Consider the following 18,977-nt stretch of genomic DNA (forward strand, 5'->3'; position numbering starts at 1 on the left):
TGGCTCCTCCCTCTATGCCGCTCCTCCAGACTCCAGTTATAGAAACTGTGCCCAGGAAGATGGACATTTCGAGGAAAGGAATTATTGTTAAACTAAGGCGAGATTCTTACCAGCTAACACCTCAAGAATGCCGCAGAACGTGGCATTCAACAGAACACAAGCCAACGGCATGAACAATTGCAGCAACATGCTGACAATAACGTAACACAACGTGTGTGTAACCACAACTAATAACTGCAGATACAGTACGCACTGGGACGGGCGCCCAGCATCCTCTACGGACTAAGAGAAAAGGATTTACCGGTAGGTATTAAAATCCTATTTTCTCATATGTCCTAGAGGATGCTGGGGTCATCATAGAACCACGGGGTTATACCAAAGCTCTAGAACGGGCGGGAGAGTGCGGATGACTCTGCAGCACCGACTGACCAAACTTAAGGTCTTCATTGGCTAAGGTGTCAAACTGTAGAACTTTGCTAATGTGTTTGACCCCAACCAAGTAGCTGCTCGGCAAAGTTGCAATGCCGAGGCCGCCCAGGATGAGCCCACCTTTCTAGTAGAATGGGCCTTCACCGATTCCGGTAACGGCAATCCAGCCGTGGACTGAGCATGCTGAATCGTGTTACAGATCCAGCGTGCAATGATCTGCTTGGAAGCAGGACACCCAACCTTGTTGGGAGCATACACGACAAACAGAGCCTCTGTTTTCCTAATCTGAGCCGTTCTGGAGACATAAATCTTCAAACCTCTAACCACATCCAGAGATTTTGACTCAACGAAGGCGTCAGTAGCCACATGCACCACAATAGGTTGTTTCATGTGGAAAGAAGAAACCACCTTCGGTAGAAATTGTTGAGGTGTCCTCAATTCAGCTCTATCTTCATGGAAGATCAAATAAGGGCTCTTGTGAGACAAGGCCGCTAACTCAGACACCCGCCTTGCAGATGCCAAGGCCAACAGGATGACCACTTTCCAGGTGATGAATTTCAACTCCATCGTCCGTAAAGGTTCAAACCAATGTGATTGAAGGAACTGCAACACCACATTAAGATCCCATGGTGCAACTGGAGGCACAAATGGAGGTTGGATGTGCAACACGCCTTTCCCGAAAGTCTGAACTTCTGGAAGGGAGGCCAATTGTTTCTGAAAGAAAACCGATAAGGTTGAAATCTGTACCTTAATTGAGCCCAATTTTAGGCCCGCATCCACACCTGCTTGTAGAAAATGGAGAAAACATCCTAGCCGAAACTCTTCCGTAGGAGCCCCCTTGGATTCACACCAAGAAACATATTTTCTCCAAATACGGTGGTAATGTTTAGACGTTACCCCTTTTCTGGCCTGAATAATTGTGGGAATGACTTCACTGGGAATACACTTACGGTCTAGGATTTTGCGCTCAACCGCCATGCCGTCGAACGTAGCTGTGGTAAGTCCTGATACACGCACTGCCCCTGTTGTAACAGGTCCTCGCGCAGAGGAAGAGGCCAGGGATCTCCTATGAGTAATTCCTGAAGATCTGGATATCAAGCCCTCCTTGGCCAATCTGGGACAATGAGGATCGGCCGGATCTTTGTTCTTCTTATGGTCTTTAGAACCTCTGGAATGAGAGGAAGTGGAGGGAATACATACACCGATTGAAACACCCACGGTGTCACCAGTGCATCCACTGCAATTGCTTGAGGGTCCCTTGACCTGGAACAATATCTCTGAAGCTTCTTGTTGAGACAAGATGCCCTCATGTCTACTTGAGGAACTCCCCAACGACTTGTCACCTCTGTGAAGACTTCTTGGTGGAGGCCCCACTCTCCTTGATGGAGACCGTGTCTGCTGAGGAAGTCTGCTTCCCAGTTGTCCACTGCTGGAATGAAGATCGCTGACAGAGCGCTTGTATGCTTTTCCGCCCAGCGGAAAATCCTTGTGGCTTCTGCCATTGCCGCTCTGATTTTCGTTACGCCCTGACGGTTTATGTACGCTACTGCTGTTACATTGTCCGACTGGATCAGTACAGGCAGATCTCGAAGATGTTCCGCTTGCAGAAGGCCGTTGTAAATGAACCTCAACTCCAGAACATTTATGTGGAGACAAGTTTCCTGACTTGACCATCTTCCATGGAAGTTTTCTCCCATTGTGACTGACCCCCCCCCAGCCTCGGAGGCTTGCATCCGTGGTCAGCAGGATCCAGTCCTGTATCCCGAACCTGCGCCCCTCTATGAGGTGAGAGCTGTGCAGCCATCACAGGATTTATACCCTGGTCTTGGAAGACAGGATTATTCTCCGGTGTATGTGTAGGTGGGACCCGGAACACTTGTCCAACAGGTCCCACTGGAACACTCTGGCATGGAACCTGCCAAACTGAATGGCCTCGTAGGCCACAACCATCTTCCCCAGCAACCAAATGCATTGATGGATTGACACTCTTGCTGGTTTCAGAATTTGTTTGCCTTGTCCACTGAAGAAAGACTCTCTGTAGTTCTGTGTCCAATATCATTCCCAAAAACGACAACCGCATCGTCTGAATCAACTGCGATTTTGGCAAGTTTAGGGGCCAACCATGTTGCTGAAGAACCGTCACAGAGAGTGCAACGTTTTGCACCAACTGGTTCCTGGATCTCGCCTTTATCAGGAGATCGTCCAAGTATGGGTCCTTGCTTGCGAAGGAGAACCATCATCTCCGCCATCACTTTGGTGAAAATCCTTGGAGCCGTGGACAGACCAAACGGCAACGTTTGAAATTGGTAATGACAATCCTGAATTGCAAACCTCAGGTAAACCTGATGCGGAGGATAAATGGGAACATGTAAGTAGGCATCCTTTATGTCCACCGACATCATAAAATCCCCTTCATCCAGACTGGAGATCACTGCTCCGAGAGACTCCATCTTGAATTCGAATTTCTTTAGGTAGAAATTTAGGGATTTCAGGTTTAGGATTGGTCTGACCGAGCCGTCCGGCTTCGGGACCACAAACAGGCTCGAATAAACACCTTCTCCCTGTTGTGACTGGGGAACCCTGACGATAACTTGATTTTGACACAACTTTTGTATTGTGTCGCAAACTACCACCCTGTCCGGAAGAGAAGCTGGTAAGGCAGATTTGAAAAAACGTCGAAGGGAAACGTCTTAAAACTCCAGCTTGTACCCTTGGGATACCATTTGTAAAACCCATGGGTCTAGGTCTGAGCGAACCCAAAACTGACTGAAGAGTTCGAGACGTGCCCCCACCGGTGCGGACTCCCGCATAGGAGCCCCAACGTCATGCGGTGGAATTGGCAGATGCCTGGGAGGACTTCTGCTCCTGGGAACCTAACAAGGCTGGTGATCGTTTACCTCTTCCCCTTCCTCTAGCAGCAAGGAAGGAAGAACCTCGGCCCTTTCTGTATTTATTGGGCCGAAAGGACTGCATCTGATAGTGATGCGTTTTCTTTTGTTGTGGAGGAACATAAGGCAAAAAGGATGACTTACCTGCGGTAGCTGTAGATACCAAATCATCAAGGCTGTCACCAAATAAGGCCTTACCTTTATATGGTAGAGACTACATACTTTTCTTGGAATCAGCATCAGCATTCCATTGGTGAAACCACAACGCTCGTCTAGCTGAGACTGCCATGGCATTGGCCTTTGATCCCAATAGACCAACATCTCTCGCAGCTTCCTTAAGGTATGCTGCAGCGTCCTTGATATAACCCAGCGTTAAGAGGATGCTATCCCTATCTAGGGTATCTATTTCAGAAGACAAGTTGTCTGCCCACTTTTCGATAGCACTACTTACCCACACAGATGCAATGACAGGTCTGAGTAGCGTACCTGTGGTCGCATAAATGGACTTTAACGTAGTTTCTTGTTTACGATCTGCAGGATCCTTAAGGGAAGCAGTGTCAGGTGACGGAAGAGCCACCTTTTTAGTCAACCTAGACAAGGCCTTGTCCACAGTGGGGGGGTGACTCCCACTTTTCCCTATCCGCCGAGGGAAACGGATAAGCTACCGTAATTCTTTTGGAAATCTGAAACTTTTTGTCAGGACCTTCCCAGACTTTTCAAATGGAGTGTTCAGTTCATGAGAGGGAGGAAACGTCACTTCAGGTTTCCTTTCCTTATACATACAGGCCCTTTTATCAGAGACAGCCGGGTCCTCAGTGATATGTAATACATCTTTAACTGCCACAATCATGTATTGAATGCTAGTTGCCAATTTTGGATCTAATCTGGAATCGCTATAGTCGACACAGGAATCAGAGTGTGTCGGTATCAGTGTCTGCCAACTGGGTCAACGTACGTTTTTGTGACCCTGAGGGGACCCGACTTTGCAATAACATATCTTCTACAGATTTCTTCCATGCCTGGGTCTGAGACTCAGACTTATCCAGCCTCTTACTAATAAGAGCCACATTAGCATTCAAGGCGTTCAACACATTTACCCAATCCGGCGTCGGCGGTGCAGACTGGGTCACCCCCGCAGTAGTCTGTGTCCCCAATACAGCCTCCTCCTGGGAAGAGCCTTCAGCCTCAGACATGTCGACACACGTGCACCAAACACCCACAGACAAACTGGGCATATAGGGGACAGACCCACAGTAAAGTCTGTCAGAGAGACACAGAGGGCTCACAACCCAGCGCTAAATCAACGGGTCTGAAAACACCAAGAAATTGCCTCAGACCTAAAGCGCTTTTACAGTCACATATATATTGCACCAATTGACCTGCCTCCCCTCCGTTGTGTACCCACGGTACTTGTCAGTGTGAGGAGGACCAGCGTCTCTGCAGCCTGCGGAGAAGAAATGGCGCTGTGAGGAAGAAGCTCCGCCCCCTTTATGGCGTGCTTCTGTCTCGCATTTTCTGATATTTATACTGGCGGGGGTTAGGACAGTGCCGTGGCACTAATGTCCCCTCTTGCCAGTGGAATAATGAGGATGATTTTAGCTGCCCAGGGTGCCCCCCCCCCGCGCCCTGCACCCTGTAGTGCTGTGTGTGGGAGCTCAGCACGCAGCGTCTGCCCGCTGCGCAGTACCTCAGAAAATGCCGTCAGTGAAGATGAAGTCTTCTTTTCTTCTGCTACTCACCTGTCTTCTGGCTCTGAAAGGGGGTGACGGCAAGCTGCGGGAGTGAGGATCTAGGCGTACCCAGCGATCAGACCCTCAGGAGCTAATGGTGTCCTGTAGCCAGAAGCAGAGCCATTGAACTCACTGGAAGTGGGTCATACGTCTCTCCCCCAAGTCCCACGAAGCAGGGAGAATGTTGCCAGCAGCCTCCCTGAACATAAAAAACCTAACACAAAGTCTTTTCAGAGAAACTCAGTAGAGCTCCCTGTAGTGCGTCCAGTCTCACTGGGCACAATTCTAAAACTGGGGTCTGGAGGAGGGGCATAGAGGGAGGAGCCAGTTCACACCCTTTCAAAGTCTTAAAGTGCCCATGTCTCCTGCGGATCCCGTCTATACCCCATGGTTTTATGATGACCCCCCCAGCATCCTCTAGGACGTATGAGAGTGGTTTATATATAGACTGGCATGTGCTAATAGAGACACTCTCATTGAATACCTGGCATGTAATACGATAGGCAGAGGTACTGCTAGCACACAGTATGGCTGCTGGTGACACACAGTGACATGATGTGAGGGGGAGAGCAGGAGTATAATAGGGGCTGATGTCTCCTGATATATGAGATACACCAGAGAGTGTGGGGAGGAGACTGGTCAGATCTCTGGGCTGGTAACACACAGTGACAGGATGCGAGGGGGAGAGCAGGAGTATAATAGGGGCTGATGGGTCCTGATGTATGAGACACACCAGAGAGTGTGGGGAGGAGACTGGTCAGATCTCTGGGCTGGTAACACACAGTGACATGATGTGAGGGGGAGAGCAGGAGTATAATAGGGGCTGATGTCTCCTGATGTATGAGATACACCAGAGAGTGTGGGGAGGAGACTGGTCAGATCTCTGGGCTGGTGACACACAGTGACATGATGTGAGGGGGAGAGCAGGAGTATAATAGGGGCTGATGTCTCCTGATGTATGAGATACACCAGAGAGTGTGGGGAGGAGACTGGTCAGATCTCTGGGCTGGAAACACACAGTGACATGATGTGAGGGGGAGAGCAGGAGTATAATAGGTCGCTGATGTCTCCTGATGTATGAGATACACCAGAGAGTGTGGGGAGGAGACTGGTCAGATCTCTGGGCTGGTAACACACAGTGACATGATGTGAGGGGAGAGCAGGAGTATAATAGGGGCTGATGGCTCCTGATGTATGAGATACACCAGAGAGTGTGGGGAGGAGACTGGTCAGATCTCTGGGCTGGTAACACACAGTGACATGATGTGAGGGGGAGAGCAGGAGTATAATAGGGGCTGATGGCTCCTGATGTATGAGATACAACAGAGTGTGGGGAGGAGACTGGTCAGATCTCTAGGCTGGTAACACACAGTGACATGATATGAGGAGGAGAGCAGGAGTATAATAGAGGCTGATGGCTCCCGACTCCAAATGAGATTTATGGTAAGAACTTACCGTTGTTAAAGCTCTTTCTGCGAGGTACACTGGGCTCAACAGGGAATTACATTGGGGTGTAGAATAGGATCTTGATCCGAGGCACCAACAGGCTCAAATCTTTGACCTTCTTCCCAGAAAGCATAGCGCCGCCTGCTCTATAACCCCGCCTCCGTGCACAGGAGCTCAGTTTTTGTTAACCAGTCCAATGCAGTAGCAAGGAAAAGAGACAACTGTTAGTAGCCACACACACACACACACACACACACACACACACACACACAACACATTCTCATGACAGGAGAAAGTGTCAGCGGCTAATGCCATACCAACCCAAAAAAGCTAAGTGCATCAGGGTGGGTGCCTTGTGGAGCCCAGTGTACCTCGCAGAAAGAGATTTAACAACAAGTTCTTACCATAAATCTCATTTTCTGCTGCGGGGTACACAGGGAATGACATTGGGGATGTCCTAAAGCAGTTCCTTATGGGAGGGGACGCACTGTAGCGGGCACAAGAACCCGGCGTCCAAAGGAAGCATCCTGGCTTAGGAGGATGAAGTATCAAAGGCATAGAACCTTATGAACGTGTTCACTGAGGACCATGTAGCCGCCTTGCACAATTGTTCAAGGGTCGCACCACGGCGGGCCACCCAAGAAGGTCCAACCGACCGAGTAGAAAGGTCCTTTATGGTAGCAAGAGCTGGAAGGCCAGCCTGTACATAAGCATGTGCAATCACCATTCTAATCCATCTGGCCAGGGTCTGCTTGTGAGCTGGCCAGCCACGTTTGTGAAAAACAAACAGAACAAAGAGAGAATCCGACTTCCTGACGGGAGCTGTCCTCTTCACATAGATACAGAGAGCCCATACCACATCCAAAGACCTCTCTTTGGAAGACAAGTCAGGAGAGGCAAAGGCCGGAACCATGATTTCCTGATTAAGGTGGAAAGTGGACACCACCTTCAGTAAATACCCGGGACGTGTTCTAAGAACCGCCCGATCACGGTGAAAAATCAGATAAGGTAACCTACAAGATAAGGCACCCAAATCCGACACCTGTCTAGCAGAGACAATAGCCAGCAGAAACAATACCTTAAGGGAAAGCCACTTAAGGTCTGCAGATTCAAGAGGCTCAAACAGAGACCCTTGCAACGCCTCCAGAGCCACCGACAGGTCCCAAAGAGCCACAGGCGGGACATAAGGAGGTTGAATCCGCAACACACCCTGAGTGAACGCATGCACATCAGGTAAGGTCGCAATTTTTCTCTGGAACCAAACCGACAAGGCAGAAATATGAACATTGATGGAGGCCAGATGAAGGCCCAAGTCCAGGTCCTGTTGTAGAGGGGCCAAAAGTTTGGCCGTACTAAACTTGTAAGCGTCATAATTGTTAGATGCACACCTAGCAAAGTAAAAATTCCAGACCCTATGGTAAATCCGAGCAGTGGTCGGTTTCTGGGCCTTCAACATGGTTTGAATGACCGCCTCAGAAAATCCTTTGGCCTTCAAGACGGAAGCTTCAAGAGCCACGCCGTCAAGCCAATCAGGCTAAATCCTAATATAAACAGGGGCCCTGAACGAGGAAATCTGGACACTGCGGAAGTAGAAGGGGATTCTCTATCGAGAGACCCTGAAGGTCTGAGAACCAATGCCATCTGGGCCACGCTGGAGCGATCAGAAGCAGGATTCCTCCTCCTTTCTTGAACTTCCTTATTACTCTGGGCAGGAGTGACACCGGAGGGAACATGTATGGCAGCCGAAAGTTCCATGGAATTGCCAGTGCGTCCACGAACGCTGCTTGAGGATCCCTTGTCCTTGCTCTGAAGACCAGAACCTTGTGATTGTGTCCAGATGCCATCAGCTCCACATCTGGAAGTCCCCACTTGTCCACAAGGAGTTGAAACACTTCTGGATGGAGGCTCCACTCTCTGGCATATAAGTCCTGACGAATGAGAAAGTCTGCTTCCCAGTTTAGGACCCCCGGAATGAACACTGCCGATATGGCTGACAGATGACGTTCCACCCACTGAACAATCCGTGATACTTCCCTCAATGCCATGTGGCTTTGAGTGCCGCCTTGATGATTGATGTACGCCACCGTGGTGGCGTTGTCCAACTGTACTTGAACAGGTCTGTTCTGTATGAAATGAGGGCCAAGTTAAATGAGTTGAACACCGCCCGCAATTCCAGAATGTTTATCAGGAGGAGAGACGACTCCTTGATCCACCAACCCTGAAGGGAGTGTTGTTCCAACACAGCACCCCAACCTCTCAGACTGGCATCCGTCGTCAGAAGGACCCAGCTGAAGATCCAGAAGGGACGAACCCTGCTAAATCGTTGGTCCTGAAGCAACCAGCTCAGTGACAGATGGACCTCCGGAGACAAGGAGATCATTTGAGACCTGATCCGGTGAGGCAAGCCGTCCCACTTGGTAAGAATTAGCTTCTGCAGAGGGCAGGAATGGAATTGAGCATACTTCACCATGTTGAAAGCAGACACCATGAGACCTAGCACTTGCATTGCCGAATGTATCGACACTTGCGGACAAGATAGGAAGCATCGACTCCTATCCTGAAGCTTCAGGACTTTCTTCTGAGACAAAAACAACTGCTGGTTGTGAGTGCCCAACAACGCCCACAGGCAGGAGCAGATTGGGAACAAAAAGCATCCCTGGAAAAAATAAGAATTTACTCACCAGTAATTCTATTTCTCGTAGTCCGTAGTGGATGCTGGGAACTCCGTAAGGACCATGGGGAATAGCGGCTCCGCAGGAGACTGGGCACAGATAAGAAAGCTTTAGGACTACCTGGTGTGCACTGGCTCCTCCCCCTATGACCCTCCTCCAGACCTCAGTTAGGATACTGTGCCCGGAAGAGCTGACACGATTAAGGAAGGATTTTGAATCCCGGGTAAGACTCATACCAGCCACACCAATCACACCGTACAACTTGTGATATTAAACCCAGTTAACCGTATGATAACAAGTGGAGCCTCTGAACAGATGGCTCTCAACAATAACCCGATTAGTTAACAATAACTATGTACAAGTATTGCAGCAATCCGCACTTGGGATGGGCGCCCAGCATCCACTACGGACTACGAGAAATAGAATTACCGGTGAGTAAATTCTTATTTTCTCTGACGTCCTAGTGGATACTGGGAACTCCGTAAGGACCATGGGGATTATACCAAAGCTCCCAAACGGGCGGTAGAGTGCGGATGACTCTGCAGCACCGAATGAGCAAACTCAAGGTCCTCCTCAGCCAGGGTATTGCAAAAGTATTAGACCCTGACCAAGTAGCCGCTCGGCAAAGTTGTAAAGCCGAGACCCCTCGGGCAGCCGCCCAAGATGAGCCCACCTTCCTTGTGGAATGGGCTTTCACTGATTTAGGATGCGGCAGTCCCGCCGCAGAATGTGCAAACTGAATTGTGCTACAAATCCAGCGAGCAATTGTCTGCTTAGAAGCAGGAGCACCCAGCCGTCCTGGAAACATACATTTTCAGGGCCCTGACAACGTCCAGTAACTTGGAATCCTCCAAGTCCCTAGTAGCCGCAGGCACCACAATAGGTTGGTTCAAGTGAAAAGCTGATACCACCTTCGGGAGAAACTGGGGACGAGTCCTCAATTCTGCCCTATCCATATGGAAGATCAAATAAGGGCTTTTACAAGACAAAGCCGCCAATTCTGACACACGCCTGGCCGAAGCCAGTGCCAACAACATGACCACTTTCCACGTGAGATATTTCAGATCCACGGTTTTAAGTGGCTCAAACCAATGTGATTTCAGGAACCCCAAGACCACATTGAGATCCCATGGTGCCACTGGGGGCACAAAAGGGGGCTGAATATGCAGCACTCCCTTGACAAAAGTCTGAACTTCAGGCAGTGAAGCCAGTTCTTTCTGGAAGAAAATTGACAGAGCCGAAATCTGGACCTTAATGGACCCCAATTTGAGGCCCATAGTCACTCCTGCTTGCAGGAAATGCAGAAATCGACCCAGTTGAAATTCCTCCGTTGGGGCCTTCCTGGCCTCACACCACGCAACATATTTCCGCAAAATGCGGTGATAATGTTGTGCGGTTACATCCTTCCTGGCCTTGATCAGGGTAGGGATGACTTCCTCCGGAATACCTTTTTCCTTCAGGATCCGGTGTTCAACCGCCATGCCATCAAACGCAGCCGCGGTAAGTCTTGGAACAGGCAGGGTCCCTGCTGGAGCAGGTCCCGCCTTAGCGGTAGAGGCCATGGGTCCTCTGTGAGCATCTCTTGAAGTTCTGGGTACCAAGCTCTTCTTGGCCAATCCGGGACCACGAGTATCGTTCTTACTCCTCTCTTTCTTATAATTCTCAGCACCTTGGGAATTAGAGGCAGAGGAGGGAACACATAAACCGACTGGTACACCCACGGTGTCACTAGAGCGTCCACTGCTATCGCCTGAGGGTCCCTTGACCTGGCGCAATATCTTTTTTGTTTTATTGTTGAAGCGGGACGCCATCATGTTCACCTTTGGCCGTTCCCAACGGTTTACAATCATTTGGAAGACTTCTGGATGAAGTCCCCATTCCCCCGGGTGGAGGTCGTGCCTGCTGAGGAAGTCTGCTTCCCAGTTGTCTACTCCCGGGATGAACACTGCTGTCAGTGCTAACACGTGATTCTCTGCCCATCGGAGAATCCTTGTGGCTTTTGCCATTGCCCCCCTGCTTCTTGTGCCGCCCTGTCTGTTTACATGGGCGACCGCCGTGATGTTGTCTGATTGTATCAGTACCGGCTGGTTTTGAAGCAGAGGTCTTGCCTGGATTAGGGCATTGTAGATGGCCCTTAATTCCAGAATATTTATGTGAAGAGAAATCTCCTGATTTGACCACAGTCCCTGGAAATTTCTTCCCTGTGTGACTGCGCCCCAGCCTCGAAGGCTGGCATCCGTGGTTACAAGGACCCAGTCCTGTATCCCGAATCTGCGGCCCTCTAGGAGATGAGCACTCTGCAGCCACCACAGTAGCGACACCCTGGTCCTTGGCGACAGGGTTATCCTCTGATGCATCTGAAGATGCGATCCGGACCACTTGTCCAACAGGTCCCACTGGAAGGTTCTTGCGTGGAATCTGCCCAATGGAATTGCCTCGTATGAGGCTACCATCTTTCCCAGGACTCTCGTGCATTGATGCACTGACACCTGTCCTGGTTTTAGGAGGCTTCTTACTAGAGACGACAACTCTTTTGCTTTCTCCTCCGGAAGAAACACTCTTTTCTGGTCTGTATCCAGAATCATCCCCAGGAACAGAAGGCGTGTCGTAGGAACCAGCTGTGACTTTGGGATATTGAAAATCCAACCATGCTGTTGCAGCACTTCCTGAGAAAGTGCTACCCCCACCAACAACTGTTCCTTGGACCTCGCTTTTATCAGGAGATCGTCCAAGTACGGGATAATTAAAACTCCCTTCTTTCGAAGGAGTATCATCATTTCGGCCATTACCTTGGTAAAGACCCTCGGTGCCATGGATAACCCAAACGGCAGCGTCTGGAACTGGTAGTGACAGTCCTGTACCACAAACCTGAGGTACTCCTGGTGAGGAGGGTAAATGGGGACATGCAGGTAAGCATCCTTGATGTCCAGTGATACCATGTAATCCCCTTCCTCCAGGCTTGAGATAACCGCCCTGAGCGATTCCATCTTGAACCTCTTTATATATGTGTTCAAGGATTTCAAATTTAAAATGGGTCTCACTGAACCGTCCGGTTTCAGGACCACAAACTTTGTGGAATAGTAACCCCTTCCTTGTTGAAGGAGGGGCACCTTGATTATCACCTTTTGTGAATATAGTTTGTGTATAGCCTCTAACACTGCCTCCCTGTCGGAGGGAGTTGTCGGTAAGGCAGATTTTAGGAAACGGCGGGGGGGAGGCGTCTCGAATTCCAGTCTGTACCCCTGAGATACTACCTGAAAGATCCAGGGATCCACTTGTGAGCGAGCCCACTGTGTGCTGAAATTCTTGAGACGGGCCCCCACCGTACCTGGGTCCGCCTGCGAAGCCCCAGCGTCATGCTGTGGATTTGGCGGAAACGGGGGAGGACTTCTGCTCCTGGGAGCTGGCTGTCTGCTGCAGCTTTTTTCCTTTACCTCTGCCTTTTGGCAGAAAGAACGCGCCTCTCGCTCGCTTGCCCTTATGGGGCCGAAAGGACTGTGCTTGATAGTACGGTGCTTTCTTTTGTTGGGGGGCAGCTGTCGCTGTCGCCGTGGAAACGAGGTCCGACAGACCTTCCCTAAATAACTCCTCCCCTTTATAAGGCAAAACTTCCATGTGCCTTTACGAGTCGGCATCACCTGACCACTGCCGAGTCCATAACCCTCGCCTGGCGGAAATGAACATTGCACTTACTCTTGATGCCAGCCGGCAAATATCCCTCTGTGCATCACGCATGTATAAGAGCGCATCTTTTATATGCTCTAGAGTCAGTAATATATTGTCCCTATCCAGGGTATCAATATTATCCAACAGGGAATCTGACCACGCAGCAGCAGCACTGCACATCCATGCTGAGGCAATAGCTGGTCGCAGTATAACACCTGTATGTGTGTATATACACTTTAGGATAGCCTCCTGCTTTCTATCAGCAGGTTCCTTTAGGGCGGCCGTATTCGGAGACGGTAGTGCCACCTTCTTTGACAAACGTGTGAGCGCTTTATCCACCCTAGGAGGTGTTTCCCAACGTGCCCTATCCTCTGGCGGAAAAGGGTACGCTAACAATAACCGTTTAGAAATTACCAATTTCTTATCTGGGGAAGCCCACGCTTATTCACATACGTCATTTAATTCCTCAGATGCAGGAAAAACTACGGGTAGTTTTTTCTCACCAAACATAATACCCTTTTTAGTGGTACCTGGGGTAATGTCAGTAATGTGTAAAACATTTTTCATTGCCTCAATCATGTAACGGGTGGCCCTATTGGAAGTTACATTAGTCTCCTCGTCGTCGACACTGGAGTCGGTATGTGTCGACGTCTGTATCTGCCATCTGAGGTAGCGGGCGTTTTAGAGCCCCTGATGGCCTTTGAGACGCCTGGACAGGCACAAGCTGAGTAGCCGGCTGTCCCATGTCGTCAAACCTTTTGTGTAAGGAGTTGACACTTTCACGTAATTCCTTCCATAAGTCCATCCACTCAGGTGTCGACCCCGCAGGGGGTGACATCACATTTACAGGCATTTGCTCTGCCTCCACATAATTTTCCTCATGATACATGTCGACACAGCCGTACCGACACACAGCACACACATAGGGAATGCTCTGATAGGGGACAGGACCCCACAAAGCCCTTTGGAGAGACAAAGGGAGAGTATGCCAGCACACACCAGAGTGCTATATATACTGGGATATCACTATACAGAGTGTTTTCCCTTATAGCTGCTTTTGTATCATACACTGCGCCTAAATTGAGTGCCCCCCCCCCTCTTTTTTACCCTTTCTGTAGTGCAGGACTGCAGGGGAGAGCCAGGGAGCGATCCTTCCAGCGGAGCAGTGAGGGAAAATGGCGCTGGTGTGCTGAGGGAGATAGCTCCGCCCCTTTTTCGGCTGACTTTTTCCCACTTTTTCTGGAAAAATGGCAGGGGTTAATTTACACCTATATAGCCCTTTGGACTATATATGGTGTATATTTGCCAGCCAAGGTGTCTTATTGCTGCTCAGGGCGCCCCCCCCCCCCCAGCGCCCTGCACCCATCAGTGACCGGAGTGTGAGGTGTACATGAGGAGCAATGGCGCACAGCTGCAGTGCTGTGCGCTACCTTGTTGAAGACTGATGTCTTCTGCCGCCGATTTTCTGGACCACTTCTTGCTTCTGGCTCTGTAAGGGGGACGGCGGCGCGGCTCCGGGAACGGACATCGAGGTCGGGCTGTTAGGGTCTCCTGCCCTGTGCTGCCACGTCGTCATGGCAACCGGGAGACAAGTGCTAGCGGAGTAACCTGAGCGCAGCTGATACTCCGGTTCGGGTCTTTTGCTGTGCAGTGGTTACAGGCAGGGGATCCGGTGCTGGTTTTTGTGCTCAGTCTGTGAGGTCTGAGTGGGGCGTGGACAGCACCTGCTTTATAAGGCCTCTTCTCAGATTAAGCAGATGCTGCTGAATCTTTGTTGGTTAGTCAGTTCCTGAAAATTAGCCAGTACTGTGTAGCTTTGTATTTGTTATTGCTTACTGCAAATAGGCCTGGGGATTTGGTACTACTCTCTGCCAATCCAGACCTAGCAGTAAGACTGGAGTCAGTCGTTTAGCCTGCTGAGGTTCTTTTGCTATTCTGTGAACCCAGCAGGTTTGTGGCTGTACTTTCAGACCTGCATGCTTAATCCTCTCTCACTGTGCAGGGCGTCCATGTGTCAGTTTAGTGGCAGTAAGCTGAACCTGGGCCCTGCAAGTGAGAATTAGGATTGTGGAGTCTCTCCTTGTGTCTACTATTCCATCTCTGACCAAGGAGTTTGCTGCCACACCCGTTGGTAACCCTTTAGGGTTTTGCTGTTGCCCTTAGCAACAGCATTTCGGGTTCTCTACGTATTAAAACACAACATCTTGCTTTTTCCATCTGAGCATTTGTAATACTAGGGAGACACCCAGTTTATTAGCCTCTGGGCTTCTCTGTTCACTTTGTGTTGGTTTTGTTACCCTATCACTTTCTGTGTACGTGATGTCATATTTCCCAGTCTGTCTGTTAGTTCATTTGTTTTGCATCCCTCTCTGTTCAGACACCAGTACATTCCTGCAGGCACTGGTGTGCATAACACGGGACCTGCGTTCGATCCCTCTGGAGCTAATGGTGTCCAGTAGCCTAAGAAGCCCAAGCTAGCTGCAAGCAGGTAGGTTCGCTTCTTCTCCCCTTAGTCCCTCGTAGCAGTGAGCCTGTTGCCAGCAGGTCTCACTGAAAATAAAAAACCTAACAAATACTTTCTTTCTAGAAGCTCAGGAGAGCTCCTAGTGTGCATCCAGCTCGGCCGGGCACAAAAATCTAACTGAGGTCTGGAGGAGGGTCATAGGGGAGGAGCCAGTGCACACCAGGTAGTCCTAAAGCTTTCTTATTTGTGCCCAGTCTCCCGCGGAGCCGCTATTCCCCATGGTCCTTACGGAGTTCCCAGCATCCACTAGGACGTCAGAGAAATATGTACTAGTGACCCCACATGGGCAGCACCAGAGGTGTAAGGTCTAGCCATGGCAGCAGCTCCCTCCCCCCAAGACTTTCCAGATAGTGGGCATGTCCAGCATCAAGGTGGAAGTTAAAAATAAATAAAATTACATATTATGAGCACATTATATTATACACCTACAGAATTTAGGAAACTATATCATTCTTTAGGTAGATATATTTTCTTGCTTATTACACCAACCGTATCCCAATCACTATTCACTCAATCTTATATGTCAGCCAAGCAGACAGAGCATACACTAGATCATCTGCAATCACAGGCTAAGTGGCAAAGTCATTTTCATATATGCAAATTATTTTGTATCTTATTCATTATGTCTATAAAAAGGACCACATGTCCTCAAACAAAACAGGCCCCACAGGTGCGTCGGCCCACCGGGAATCTTCCCTGCAAGCCCTGTGGCCAATCCGCCTCTGCCCACAGGTGCACCATGCTCCAAGCAGGGGCCAGGGAAGATTTCTTCCAGTTGATGAGCCACCCGTGGGCTTGCAGAAACTGGATAGTCATATGCAGATGGCGTAGGAGAGTTTCTGGGGAATTTGCCAGGATCAACAAGTCGTCCAGGTATGGTAGGATCCTGACCCCTTGACGGCGGAGCACAGCCGTCATGACCACCATAACCTTGGTGAAGACTTGCGGAGCCATGGTCAAACCAAAGGGTAACGCCCAAAATTGGTAATGGAGGTTCCCAACCGCAAACCTCAGGTATTGCTGATGCGACATTGCAATGGGAATATGCAGGTAAGCATCCTGTATGTCCAGTGAGACCATATAATCCCCAGGTTCCAATGCCAGAACAATAGAGCGAAGAGTTTCCATACGAAACTTGGAGACCTTCACAAATTTGTTCAAGGACTTGAGGTTGAGAATGGGCCGGGATGACCCATTCGGTTTCGGGACTAGGAACAGCGGTGAATAGTACCCCTTGCCTCTCTAAAGCCAGAGGCACCTGTACTACCACTCCTGTGTCCAGTAGGGACTGTACCACCGAATGAAGAGTTTTTGCCTTTACCTGATCCGAAGGGATGTCTGTCAGGCAAAATCTATGAGAGGGGTGATTTTTGAAGGAAACGGTGTAACCTCAAGTGACGACTTCCCGTACCCAGGCATCGGAAGTGGTCTTCAACCATTCCTGGGTATACCCTAGAAGTCGCCCCCCCACCCTGGGATCCCCCATGCGGCAGGCAATTTAGTTTTGGAAGCAGGCTGAAGGGTAGCCCAGGCCAGTTTGGGCTTATTTGGTTTGGAAGTGCGTACCTGTTTCGAGTACGCTTGACCCTTTGCTTACCCTGAAGGACAAAGAAGTACTCTTAGCCTTCGGCACCGAAGGGGCAGTACTAGGTAAAACGTTGTTTTAGCAGAAGCCAAGTCAGCCACTATCTTATTGAGGTCTTCTCTGAAAAGAATGTCTCCCTTAAACGGGAGTACCTCCAGGGTTTTCTTAGAAGACAGATCCACAGACAAGGACTGCAACCATAGAATCCGGCGAGCCAGTATGGACGTAGTAGAAACCTTGGCCGCCAGAATACCTGTATCCGAAGCCGTCTCCTTAATGTAATGACACGCTGTGACAATATACGACAAGCATTGTCTAGCATGATCAGAAGCGTTGGACGGCAACTCCGCCTCCAGCTCCTGAGCCCACACTTCCACAGCTTCTGCAGCCCATGTCGCTGCAATGGTGGGCCTATGTGCAGCACCACTTAGAGTGTAAATTGCCTTTAAACAACCCTCCACACGCTTATCCGTCGGCTCTCTCAGGGATGTGACAATAGTTACGGGCAGAGCTGAGGATACCACCAGCTGCGCCACCCTGCGAATCCACTGGCGGGTGTGATTCCCAATTTTTACTTAGCTCCGCAGCGAGGGGGTAGCGAGCCGGCATCTTCTTGTGAGGCGTGAATTTATTTAAAAAGCTTTTTCCTGGGGCTGCAGCCCCCCTGTTGTATGCCTGCTTACTGCATGGCACCAACTATAAAACTGAGCTCCTGTGCACAAAAGTGGGGTTATAGAGGAGGCGGCGCTATGCATTCTGGGAAGAAGGTCAAAGCTTTGAGCCTGTTGGTGCATCGGATCAAGAGCCTACTCTACATGCCAATGTCATTCCTCGTGGAGCCCAGTGTACCCCGCAGCAGAAATAAATATTCCACATTAGTTTGTACTGACAGAGGAGGGTGTAAGATAAGAGATTGCTGTAGTGACTGAGCAAGGAGAATATGTGACTTCTGTAATAAGTGTTTATTACTCACCTGTGCTGATATCTGTAGGGATCTCCTCCTCCTTACACTGCTGATCACCCCTCACATACGTCTCTTCTTCTCCATCTATATCTTCTTCCTTCATATCAGTCACATACGTCTCTTCTTCTCCCTCTATATCTTCTGCCTTCATATCAGTCACATATGTCTCTTCTTCTCCCTCTATATCTTCTGCCTTTATATCAGTCACATACGTCTCTTCTTCTCCCTCTATATCTTCTGCCTTTATATCAGTCACATACGTCTCTTCTTCTCCCTCTATATCTTCTGCCTTTATATCAGTCACATACGTCTCTTCTTCTCCATCTATGTCTTCTGCCTTTATATCAGTCACATACGTCTCTTCTTCTCCCTCTATATCTTCTGCCTTTATATCAGTCACATACGTCTCTTCTTCTCCCTCTGTATCTTCTGCCTTCATATCAGTCACATACGTCTCTTCTTCTCCCTCTATATCTTCTGCCTTTATATCAGTCACATACGTCTCTTCTTCTCCCTCTGTATCTTCTGCCTTCATATCAGTCACATACGTCTCTTCTTCTCCCTCTATATCTTCTGCCTTTATTTCAGTCACATATGTCTCTTCTTCTCCCTCTGTATCTTCTGACTTTATTTCAGTCACATACGTCTCTTCTTCTCCCTCTATATCTTCTGCCTTTATATCAGTCACATACGTCTCTTCTTCTCCCTCTATATCTTCTGCCTTTATATCAGTCACATACGTCTCTTCTTCTCCCTCTGTATCTTCTGCCTTTATATCAGTCACATACGTCTCTTCTTCTCCCTCTATATCTTCTGCCTTCATATCAGTCACATACGTCTCTTCCTCTCCCTTTATATCTTCTGTTTTAATATCAGAAAGACGTTCTACCTAAAAAGAAAAAAAAAACACTATAATGACATTTGCATACAGTCACATTAAACTGAGGTGAAACATTATAATATCAGTGTATAAGACACACAGCTTCTCTACAGATCATATAGTGACAGTCACTTTGGTATACTGGGGAGACCCTAAATCCCACTTACCTGATCCTCCTGTGGGGTCCTGTGAT

At 49.3% G+C, this 18,977-nt stretch overlaps 1 protein-coding gene across 1 annotated transcript in view; it reads right to left on the reverse strand.

The window, feature by feature from the left end:
• Positions 1 to 18,229, reverse strand: part of LOC134984559 (zinc finger protein OZF-like) — a 28,164-nt gene extending 9,935 nt beyond the window's left edge. Inside the window, exon 1 of the mRNA XM_063950115.1 lies at positions 17,914 to 18,229. Within this exon, the coding sequence (XP_063806185.1) occupies positions 17,914 to 18,055 (142 nt within the window). The 5' untranslated portion in view covers positions 18,056 to 18,229. The remainder of the gene's footprint in view (positions 1 to 17,913) is intronic.
• Positions 18,230 to 18,977: the final 748 nt, after the last annotated feature.

The sequence above is a fragment of the Pseudophryne corroboree genome, assembly GCF_028390025.1.
Source record: "Pseudophryne corroboree isolate aPseCor3 chromosome 3 unlocalized genomic scaffold, aPseCor3.hap2 SUPER_3_unloc_63, whole genome shotgun sequence".
In the NCBI taxonomy this organism is placed as follows: domain Eukaryota; kingdom Metazoa; phylum Chordata; class Amphibia; order Anura; family Myobatrachidae; genus Pseudophryne; species Pseudophryne corroboree.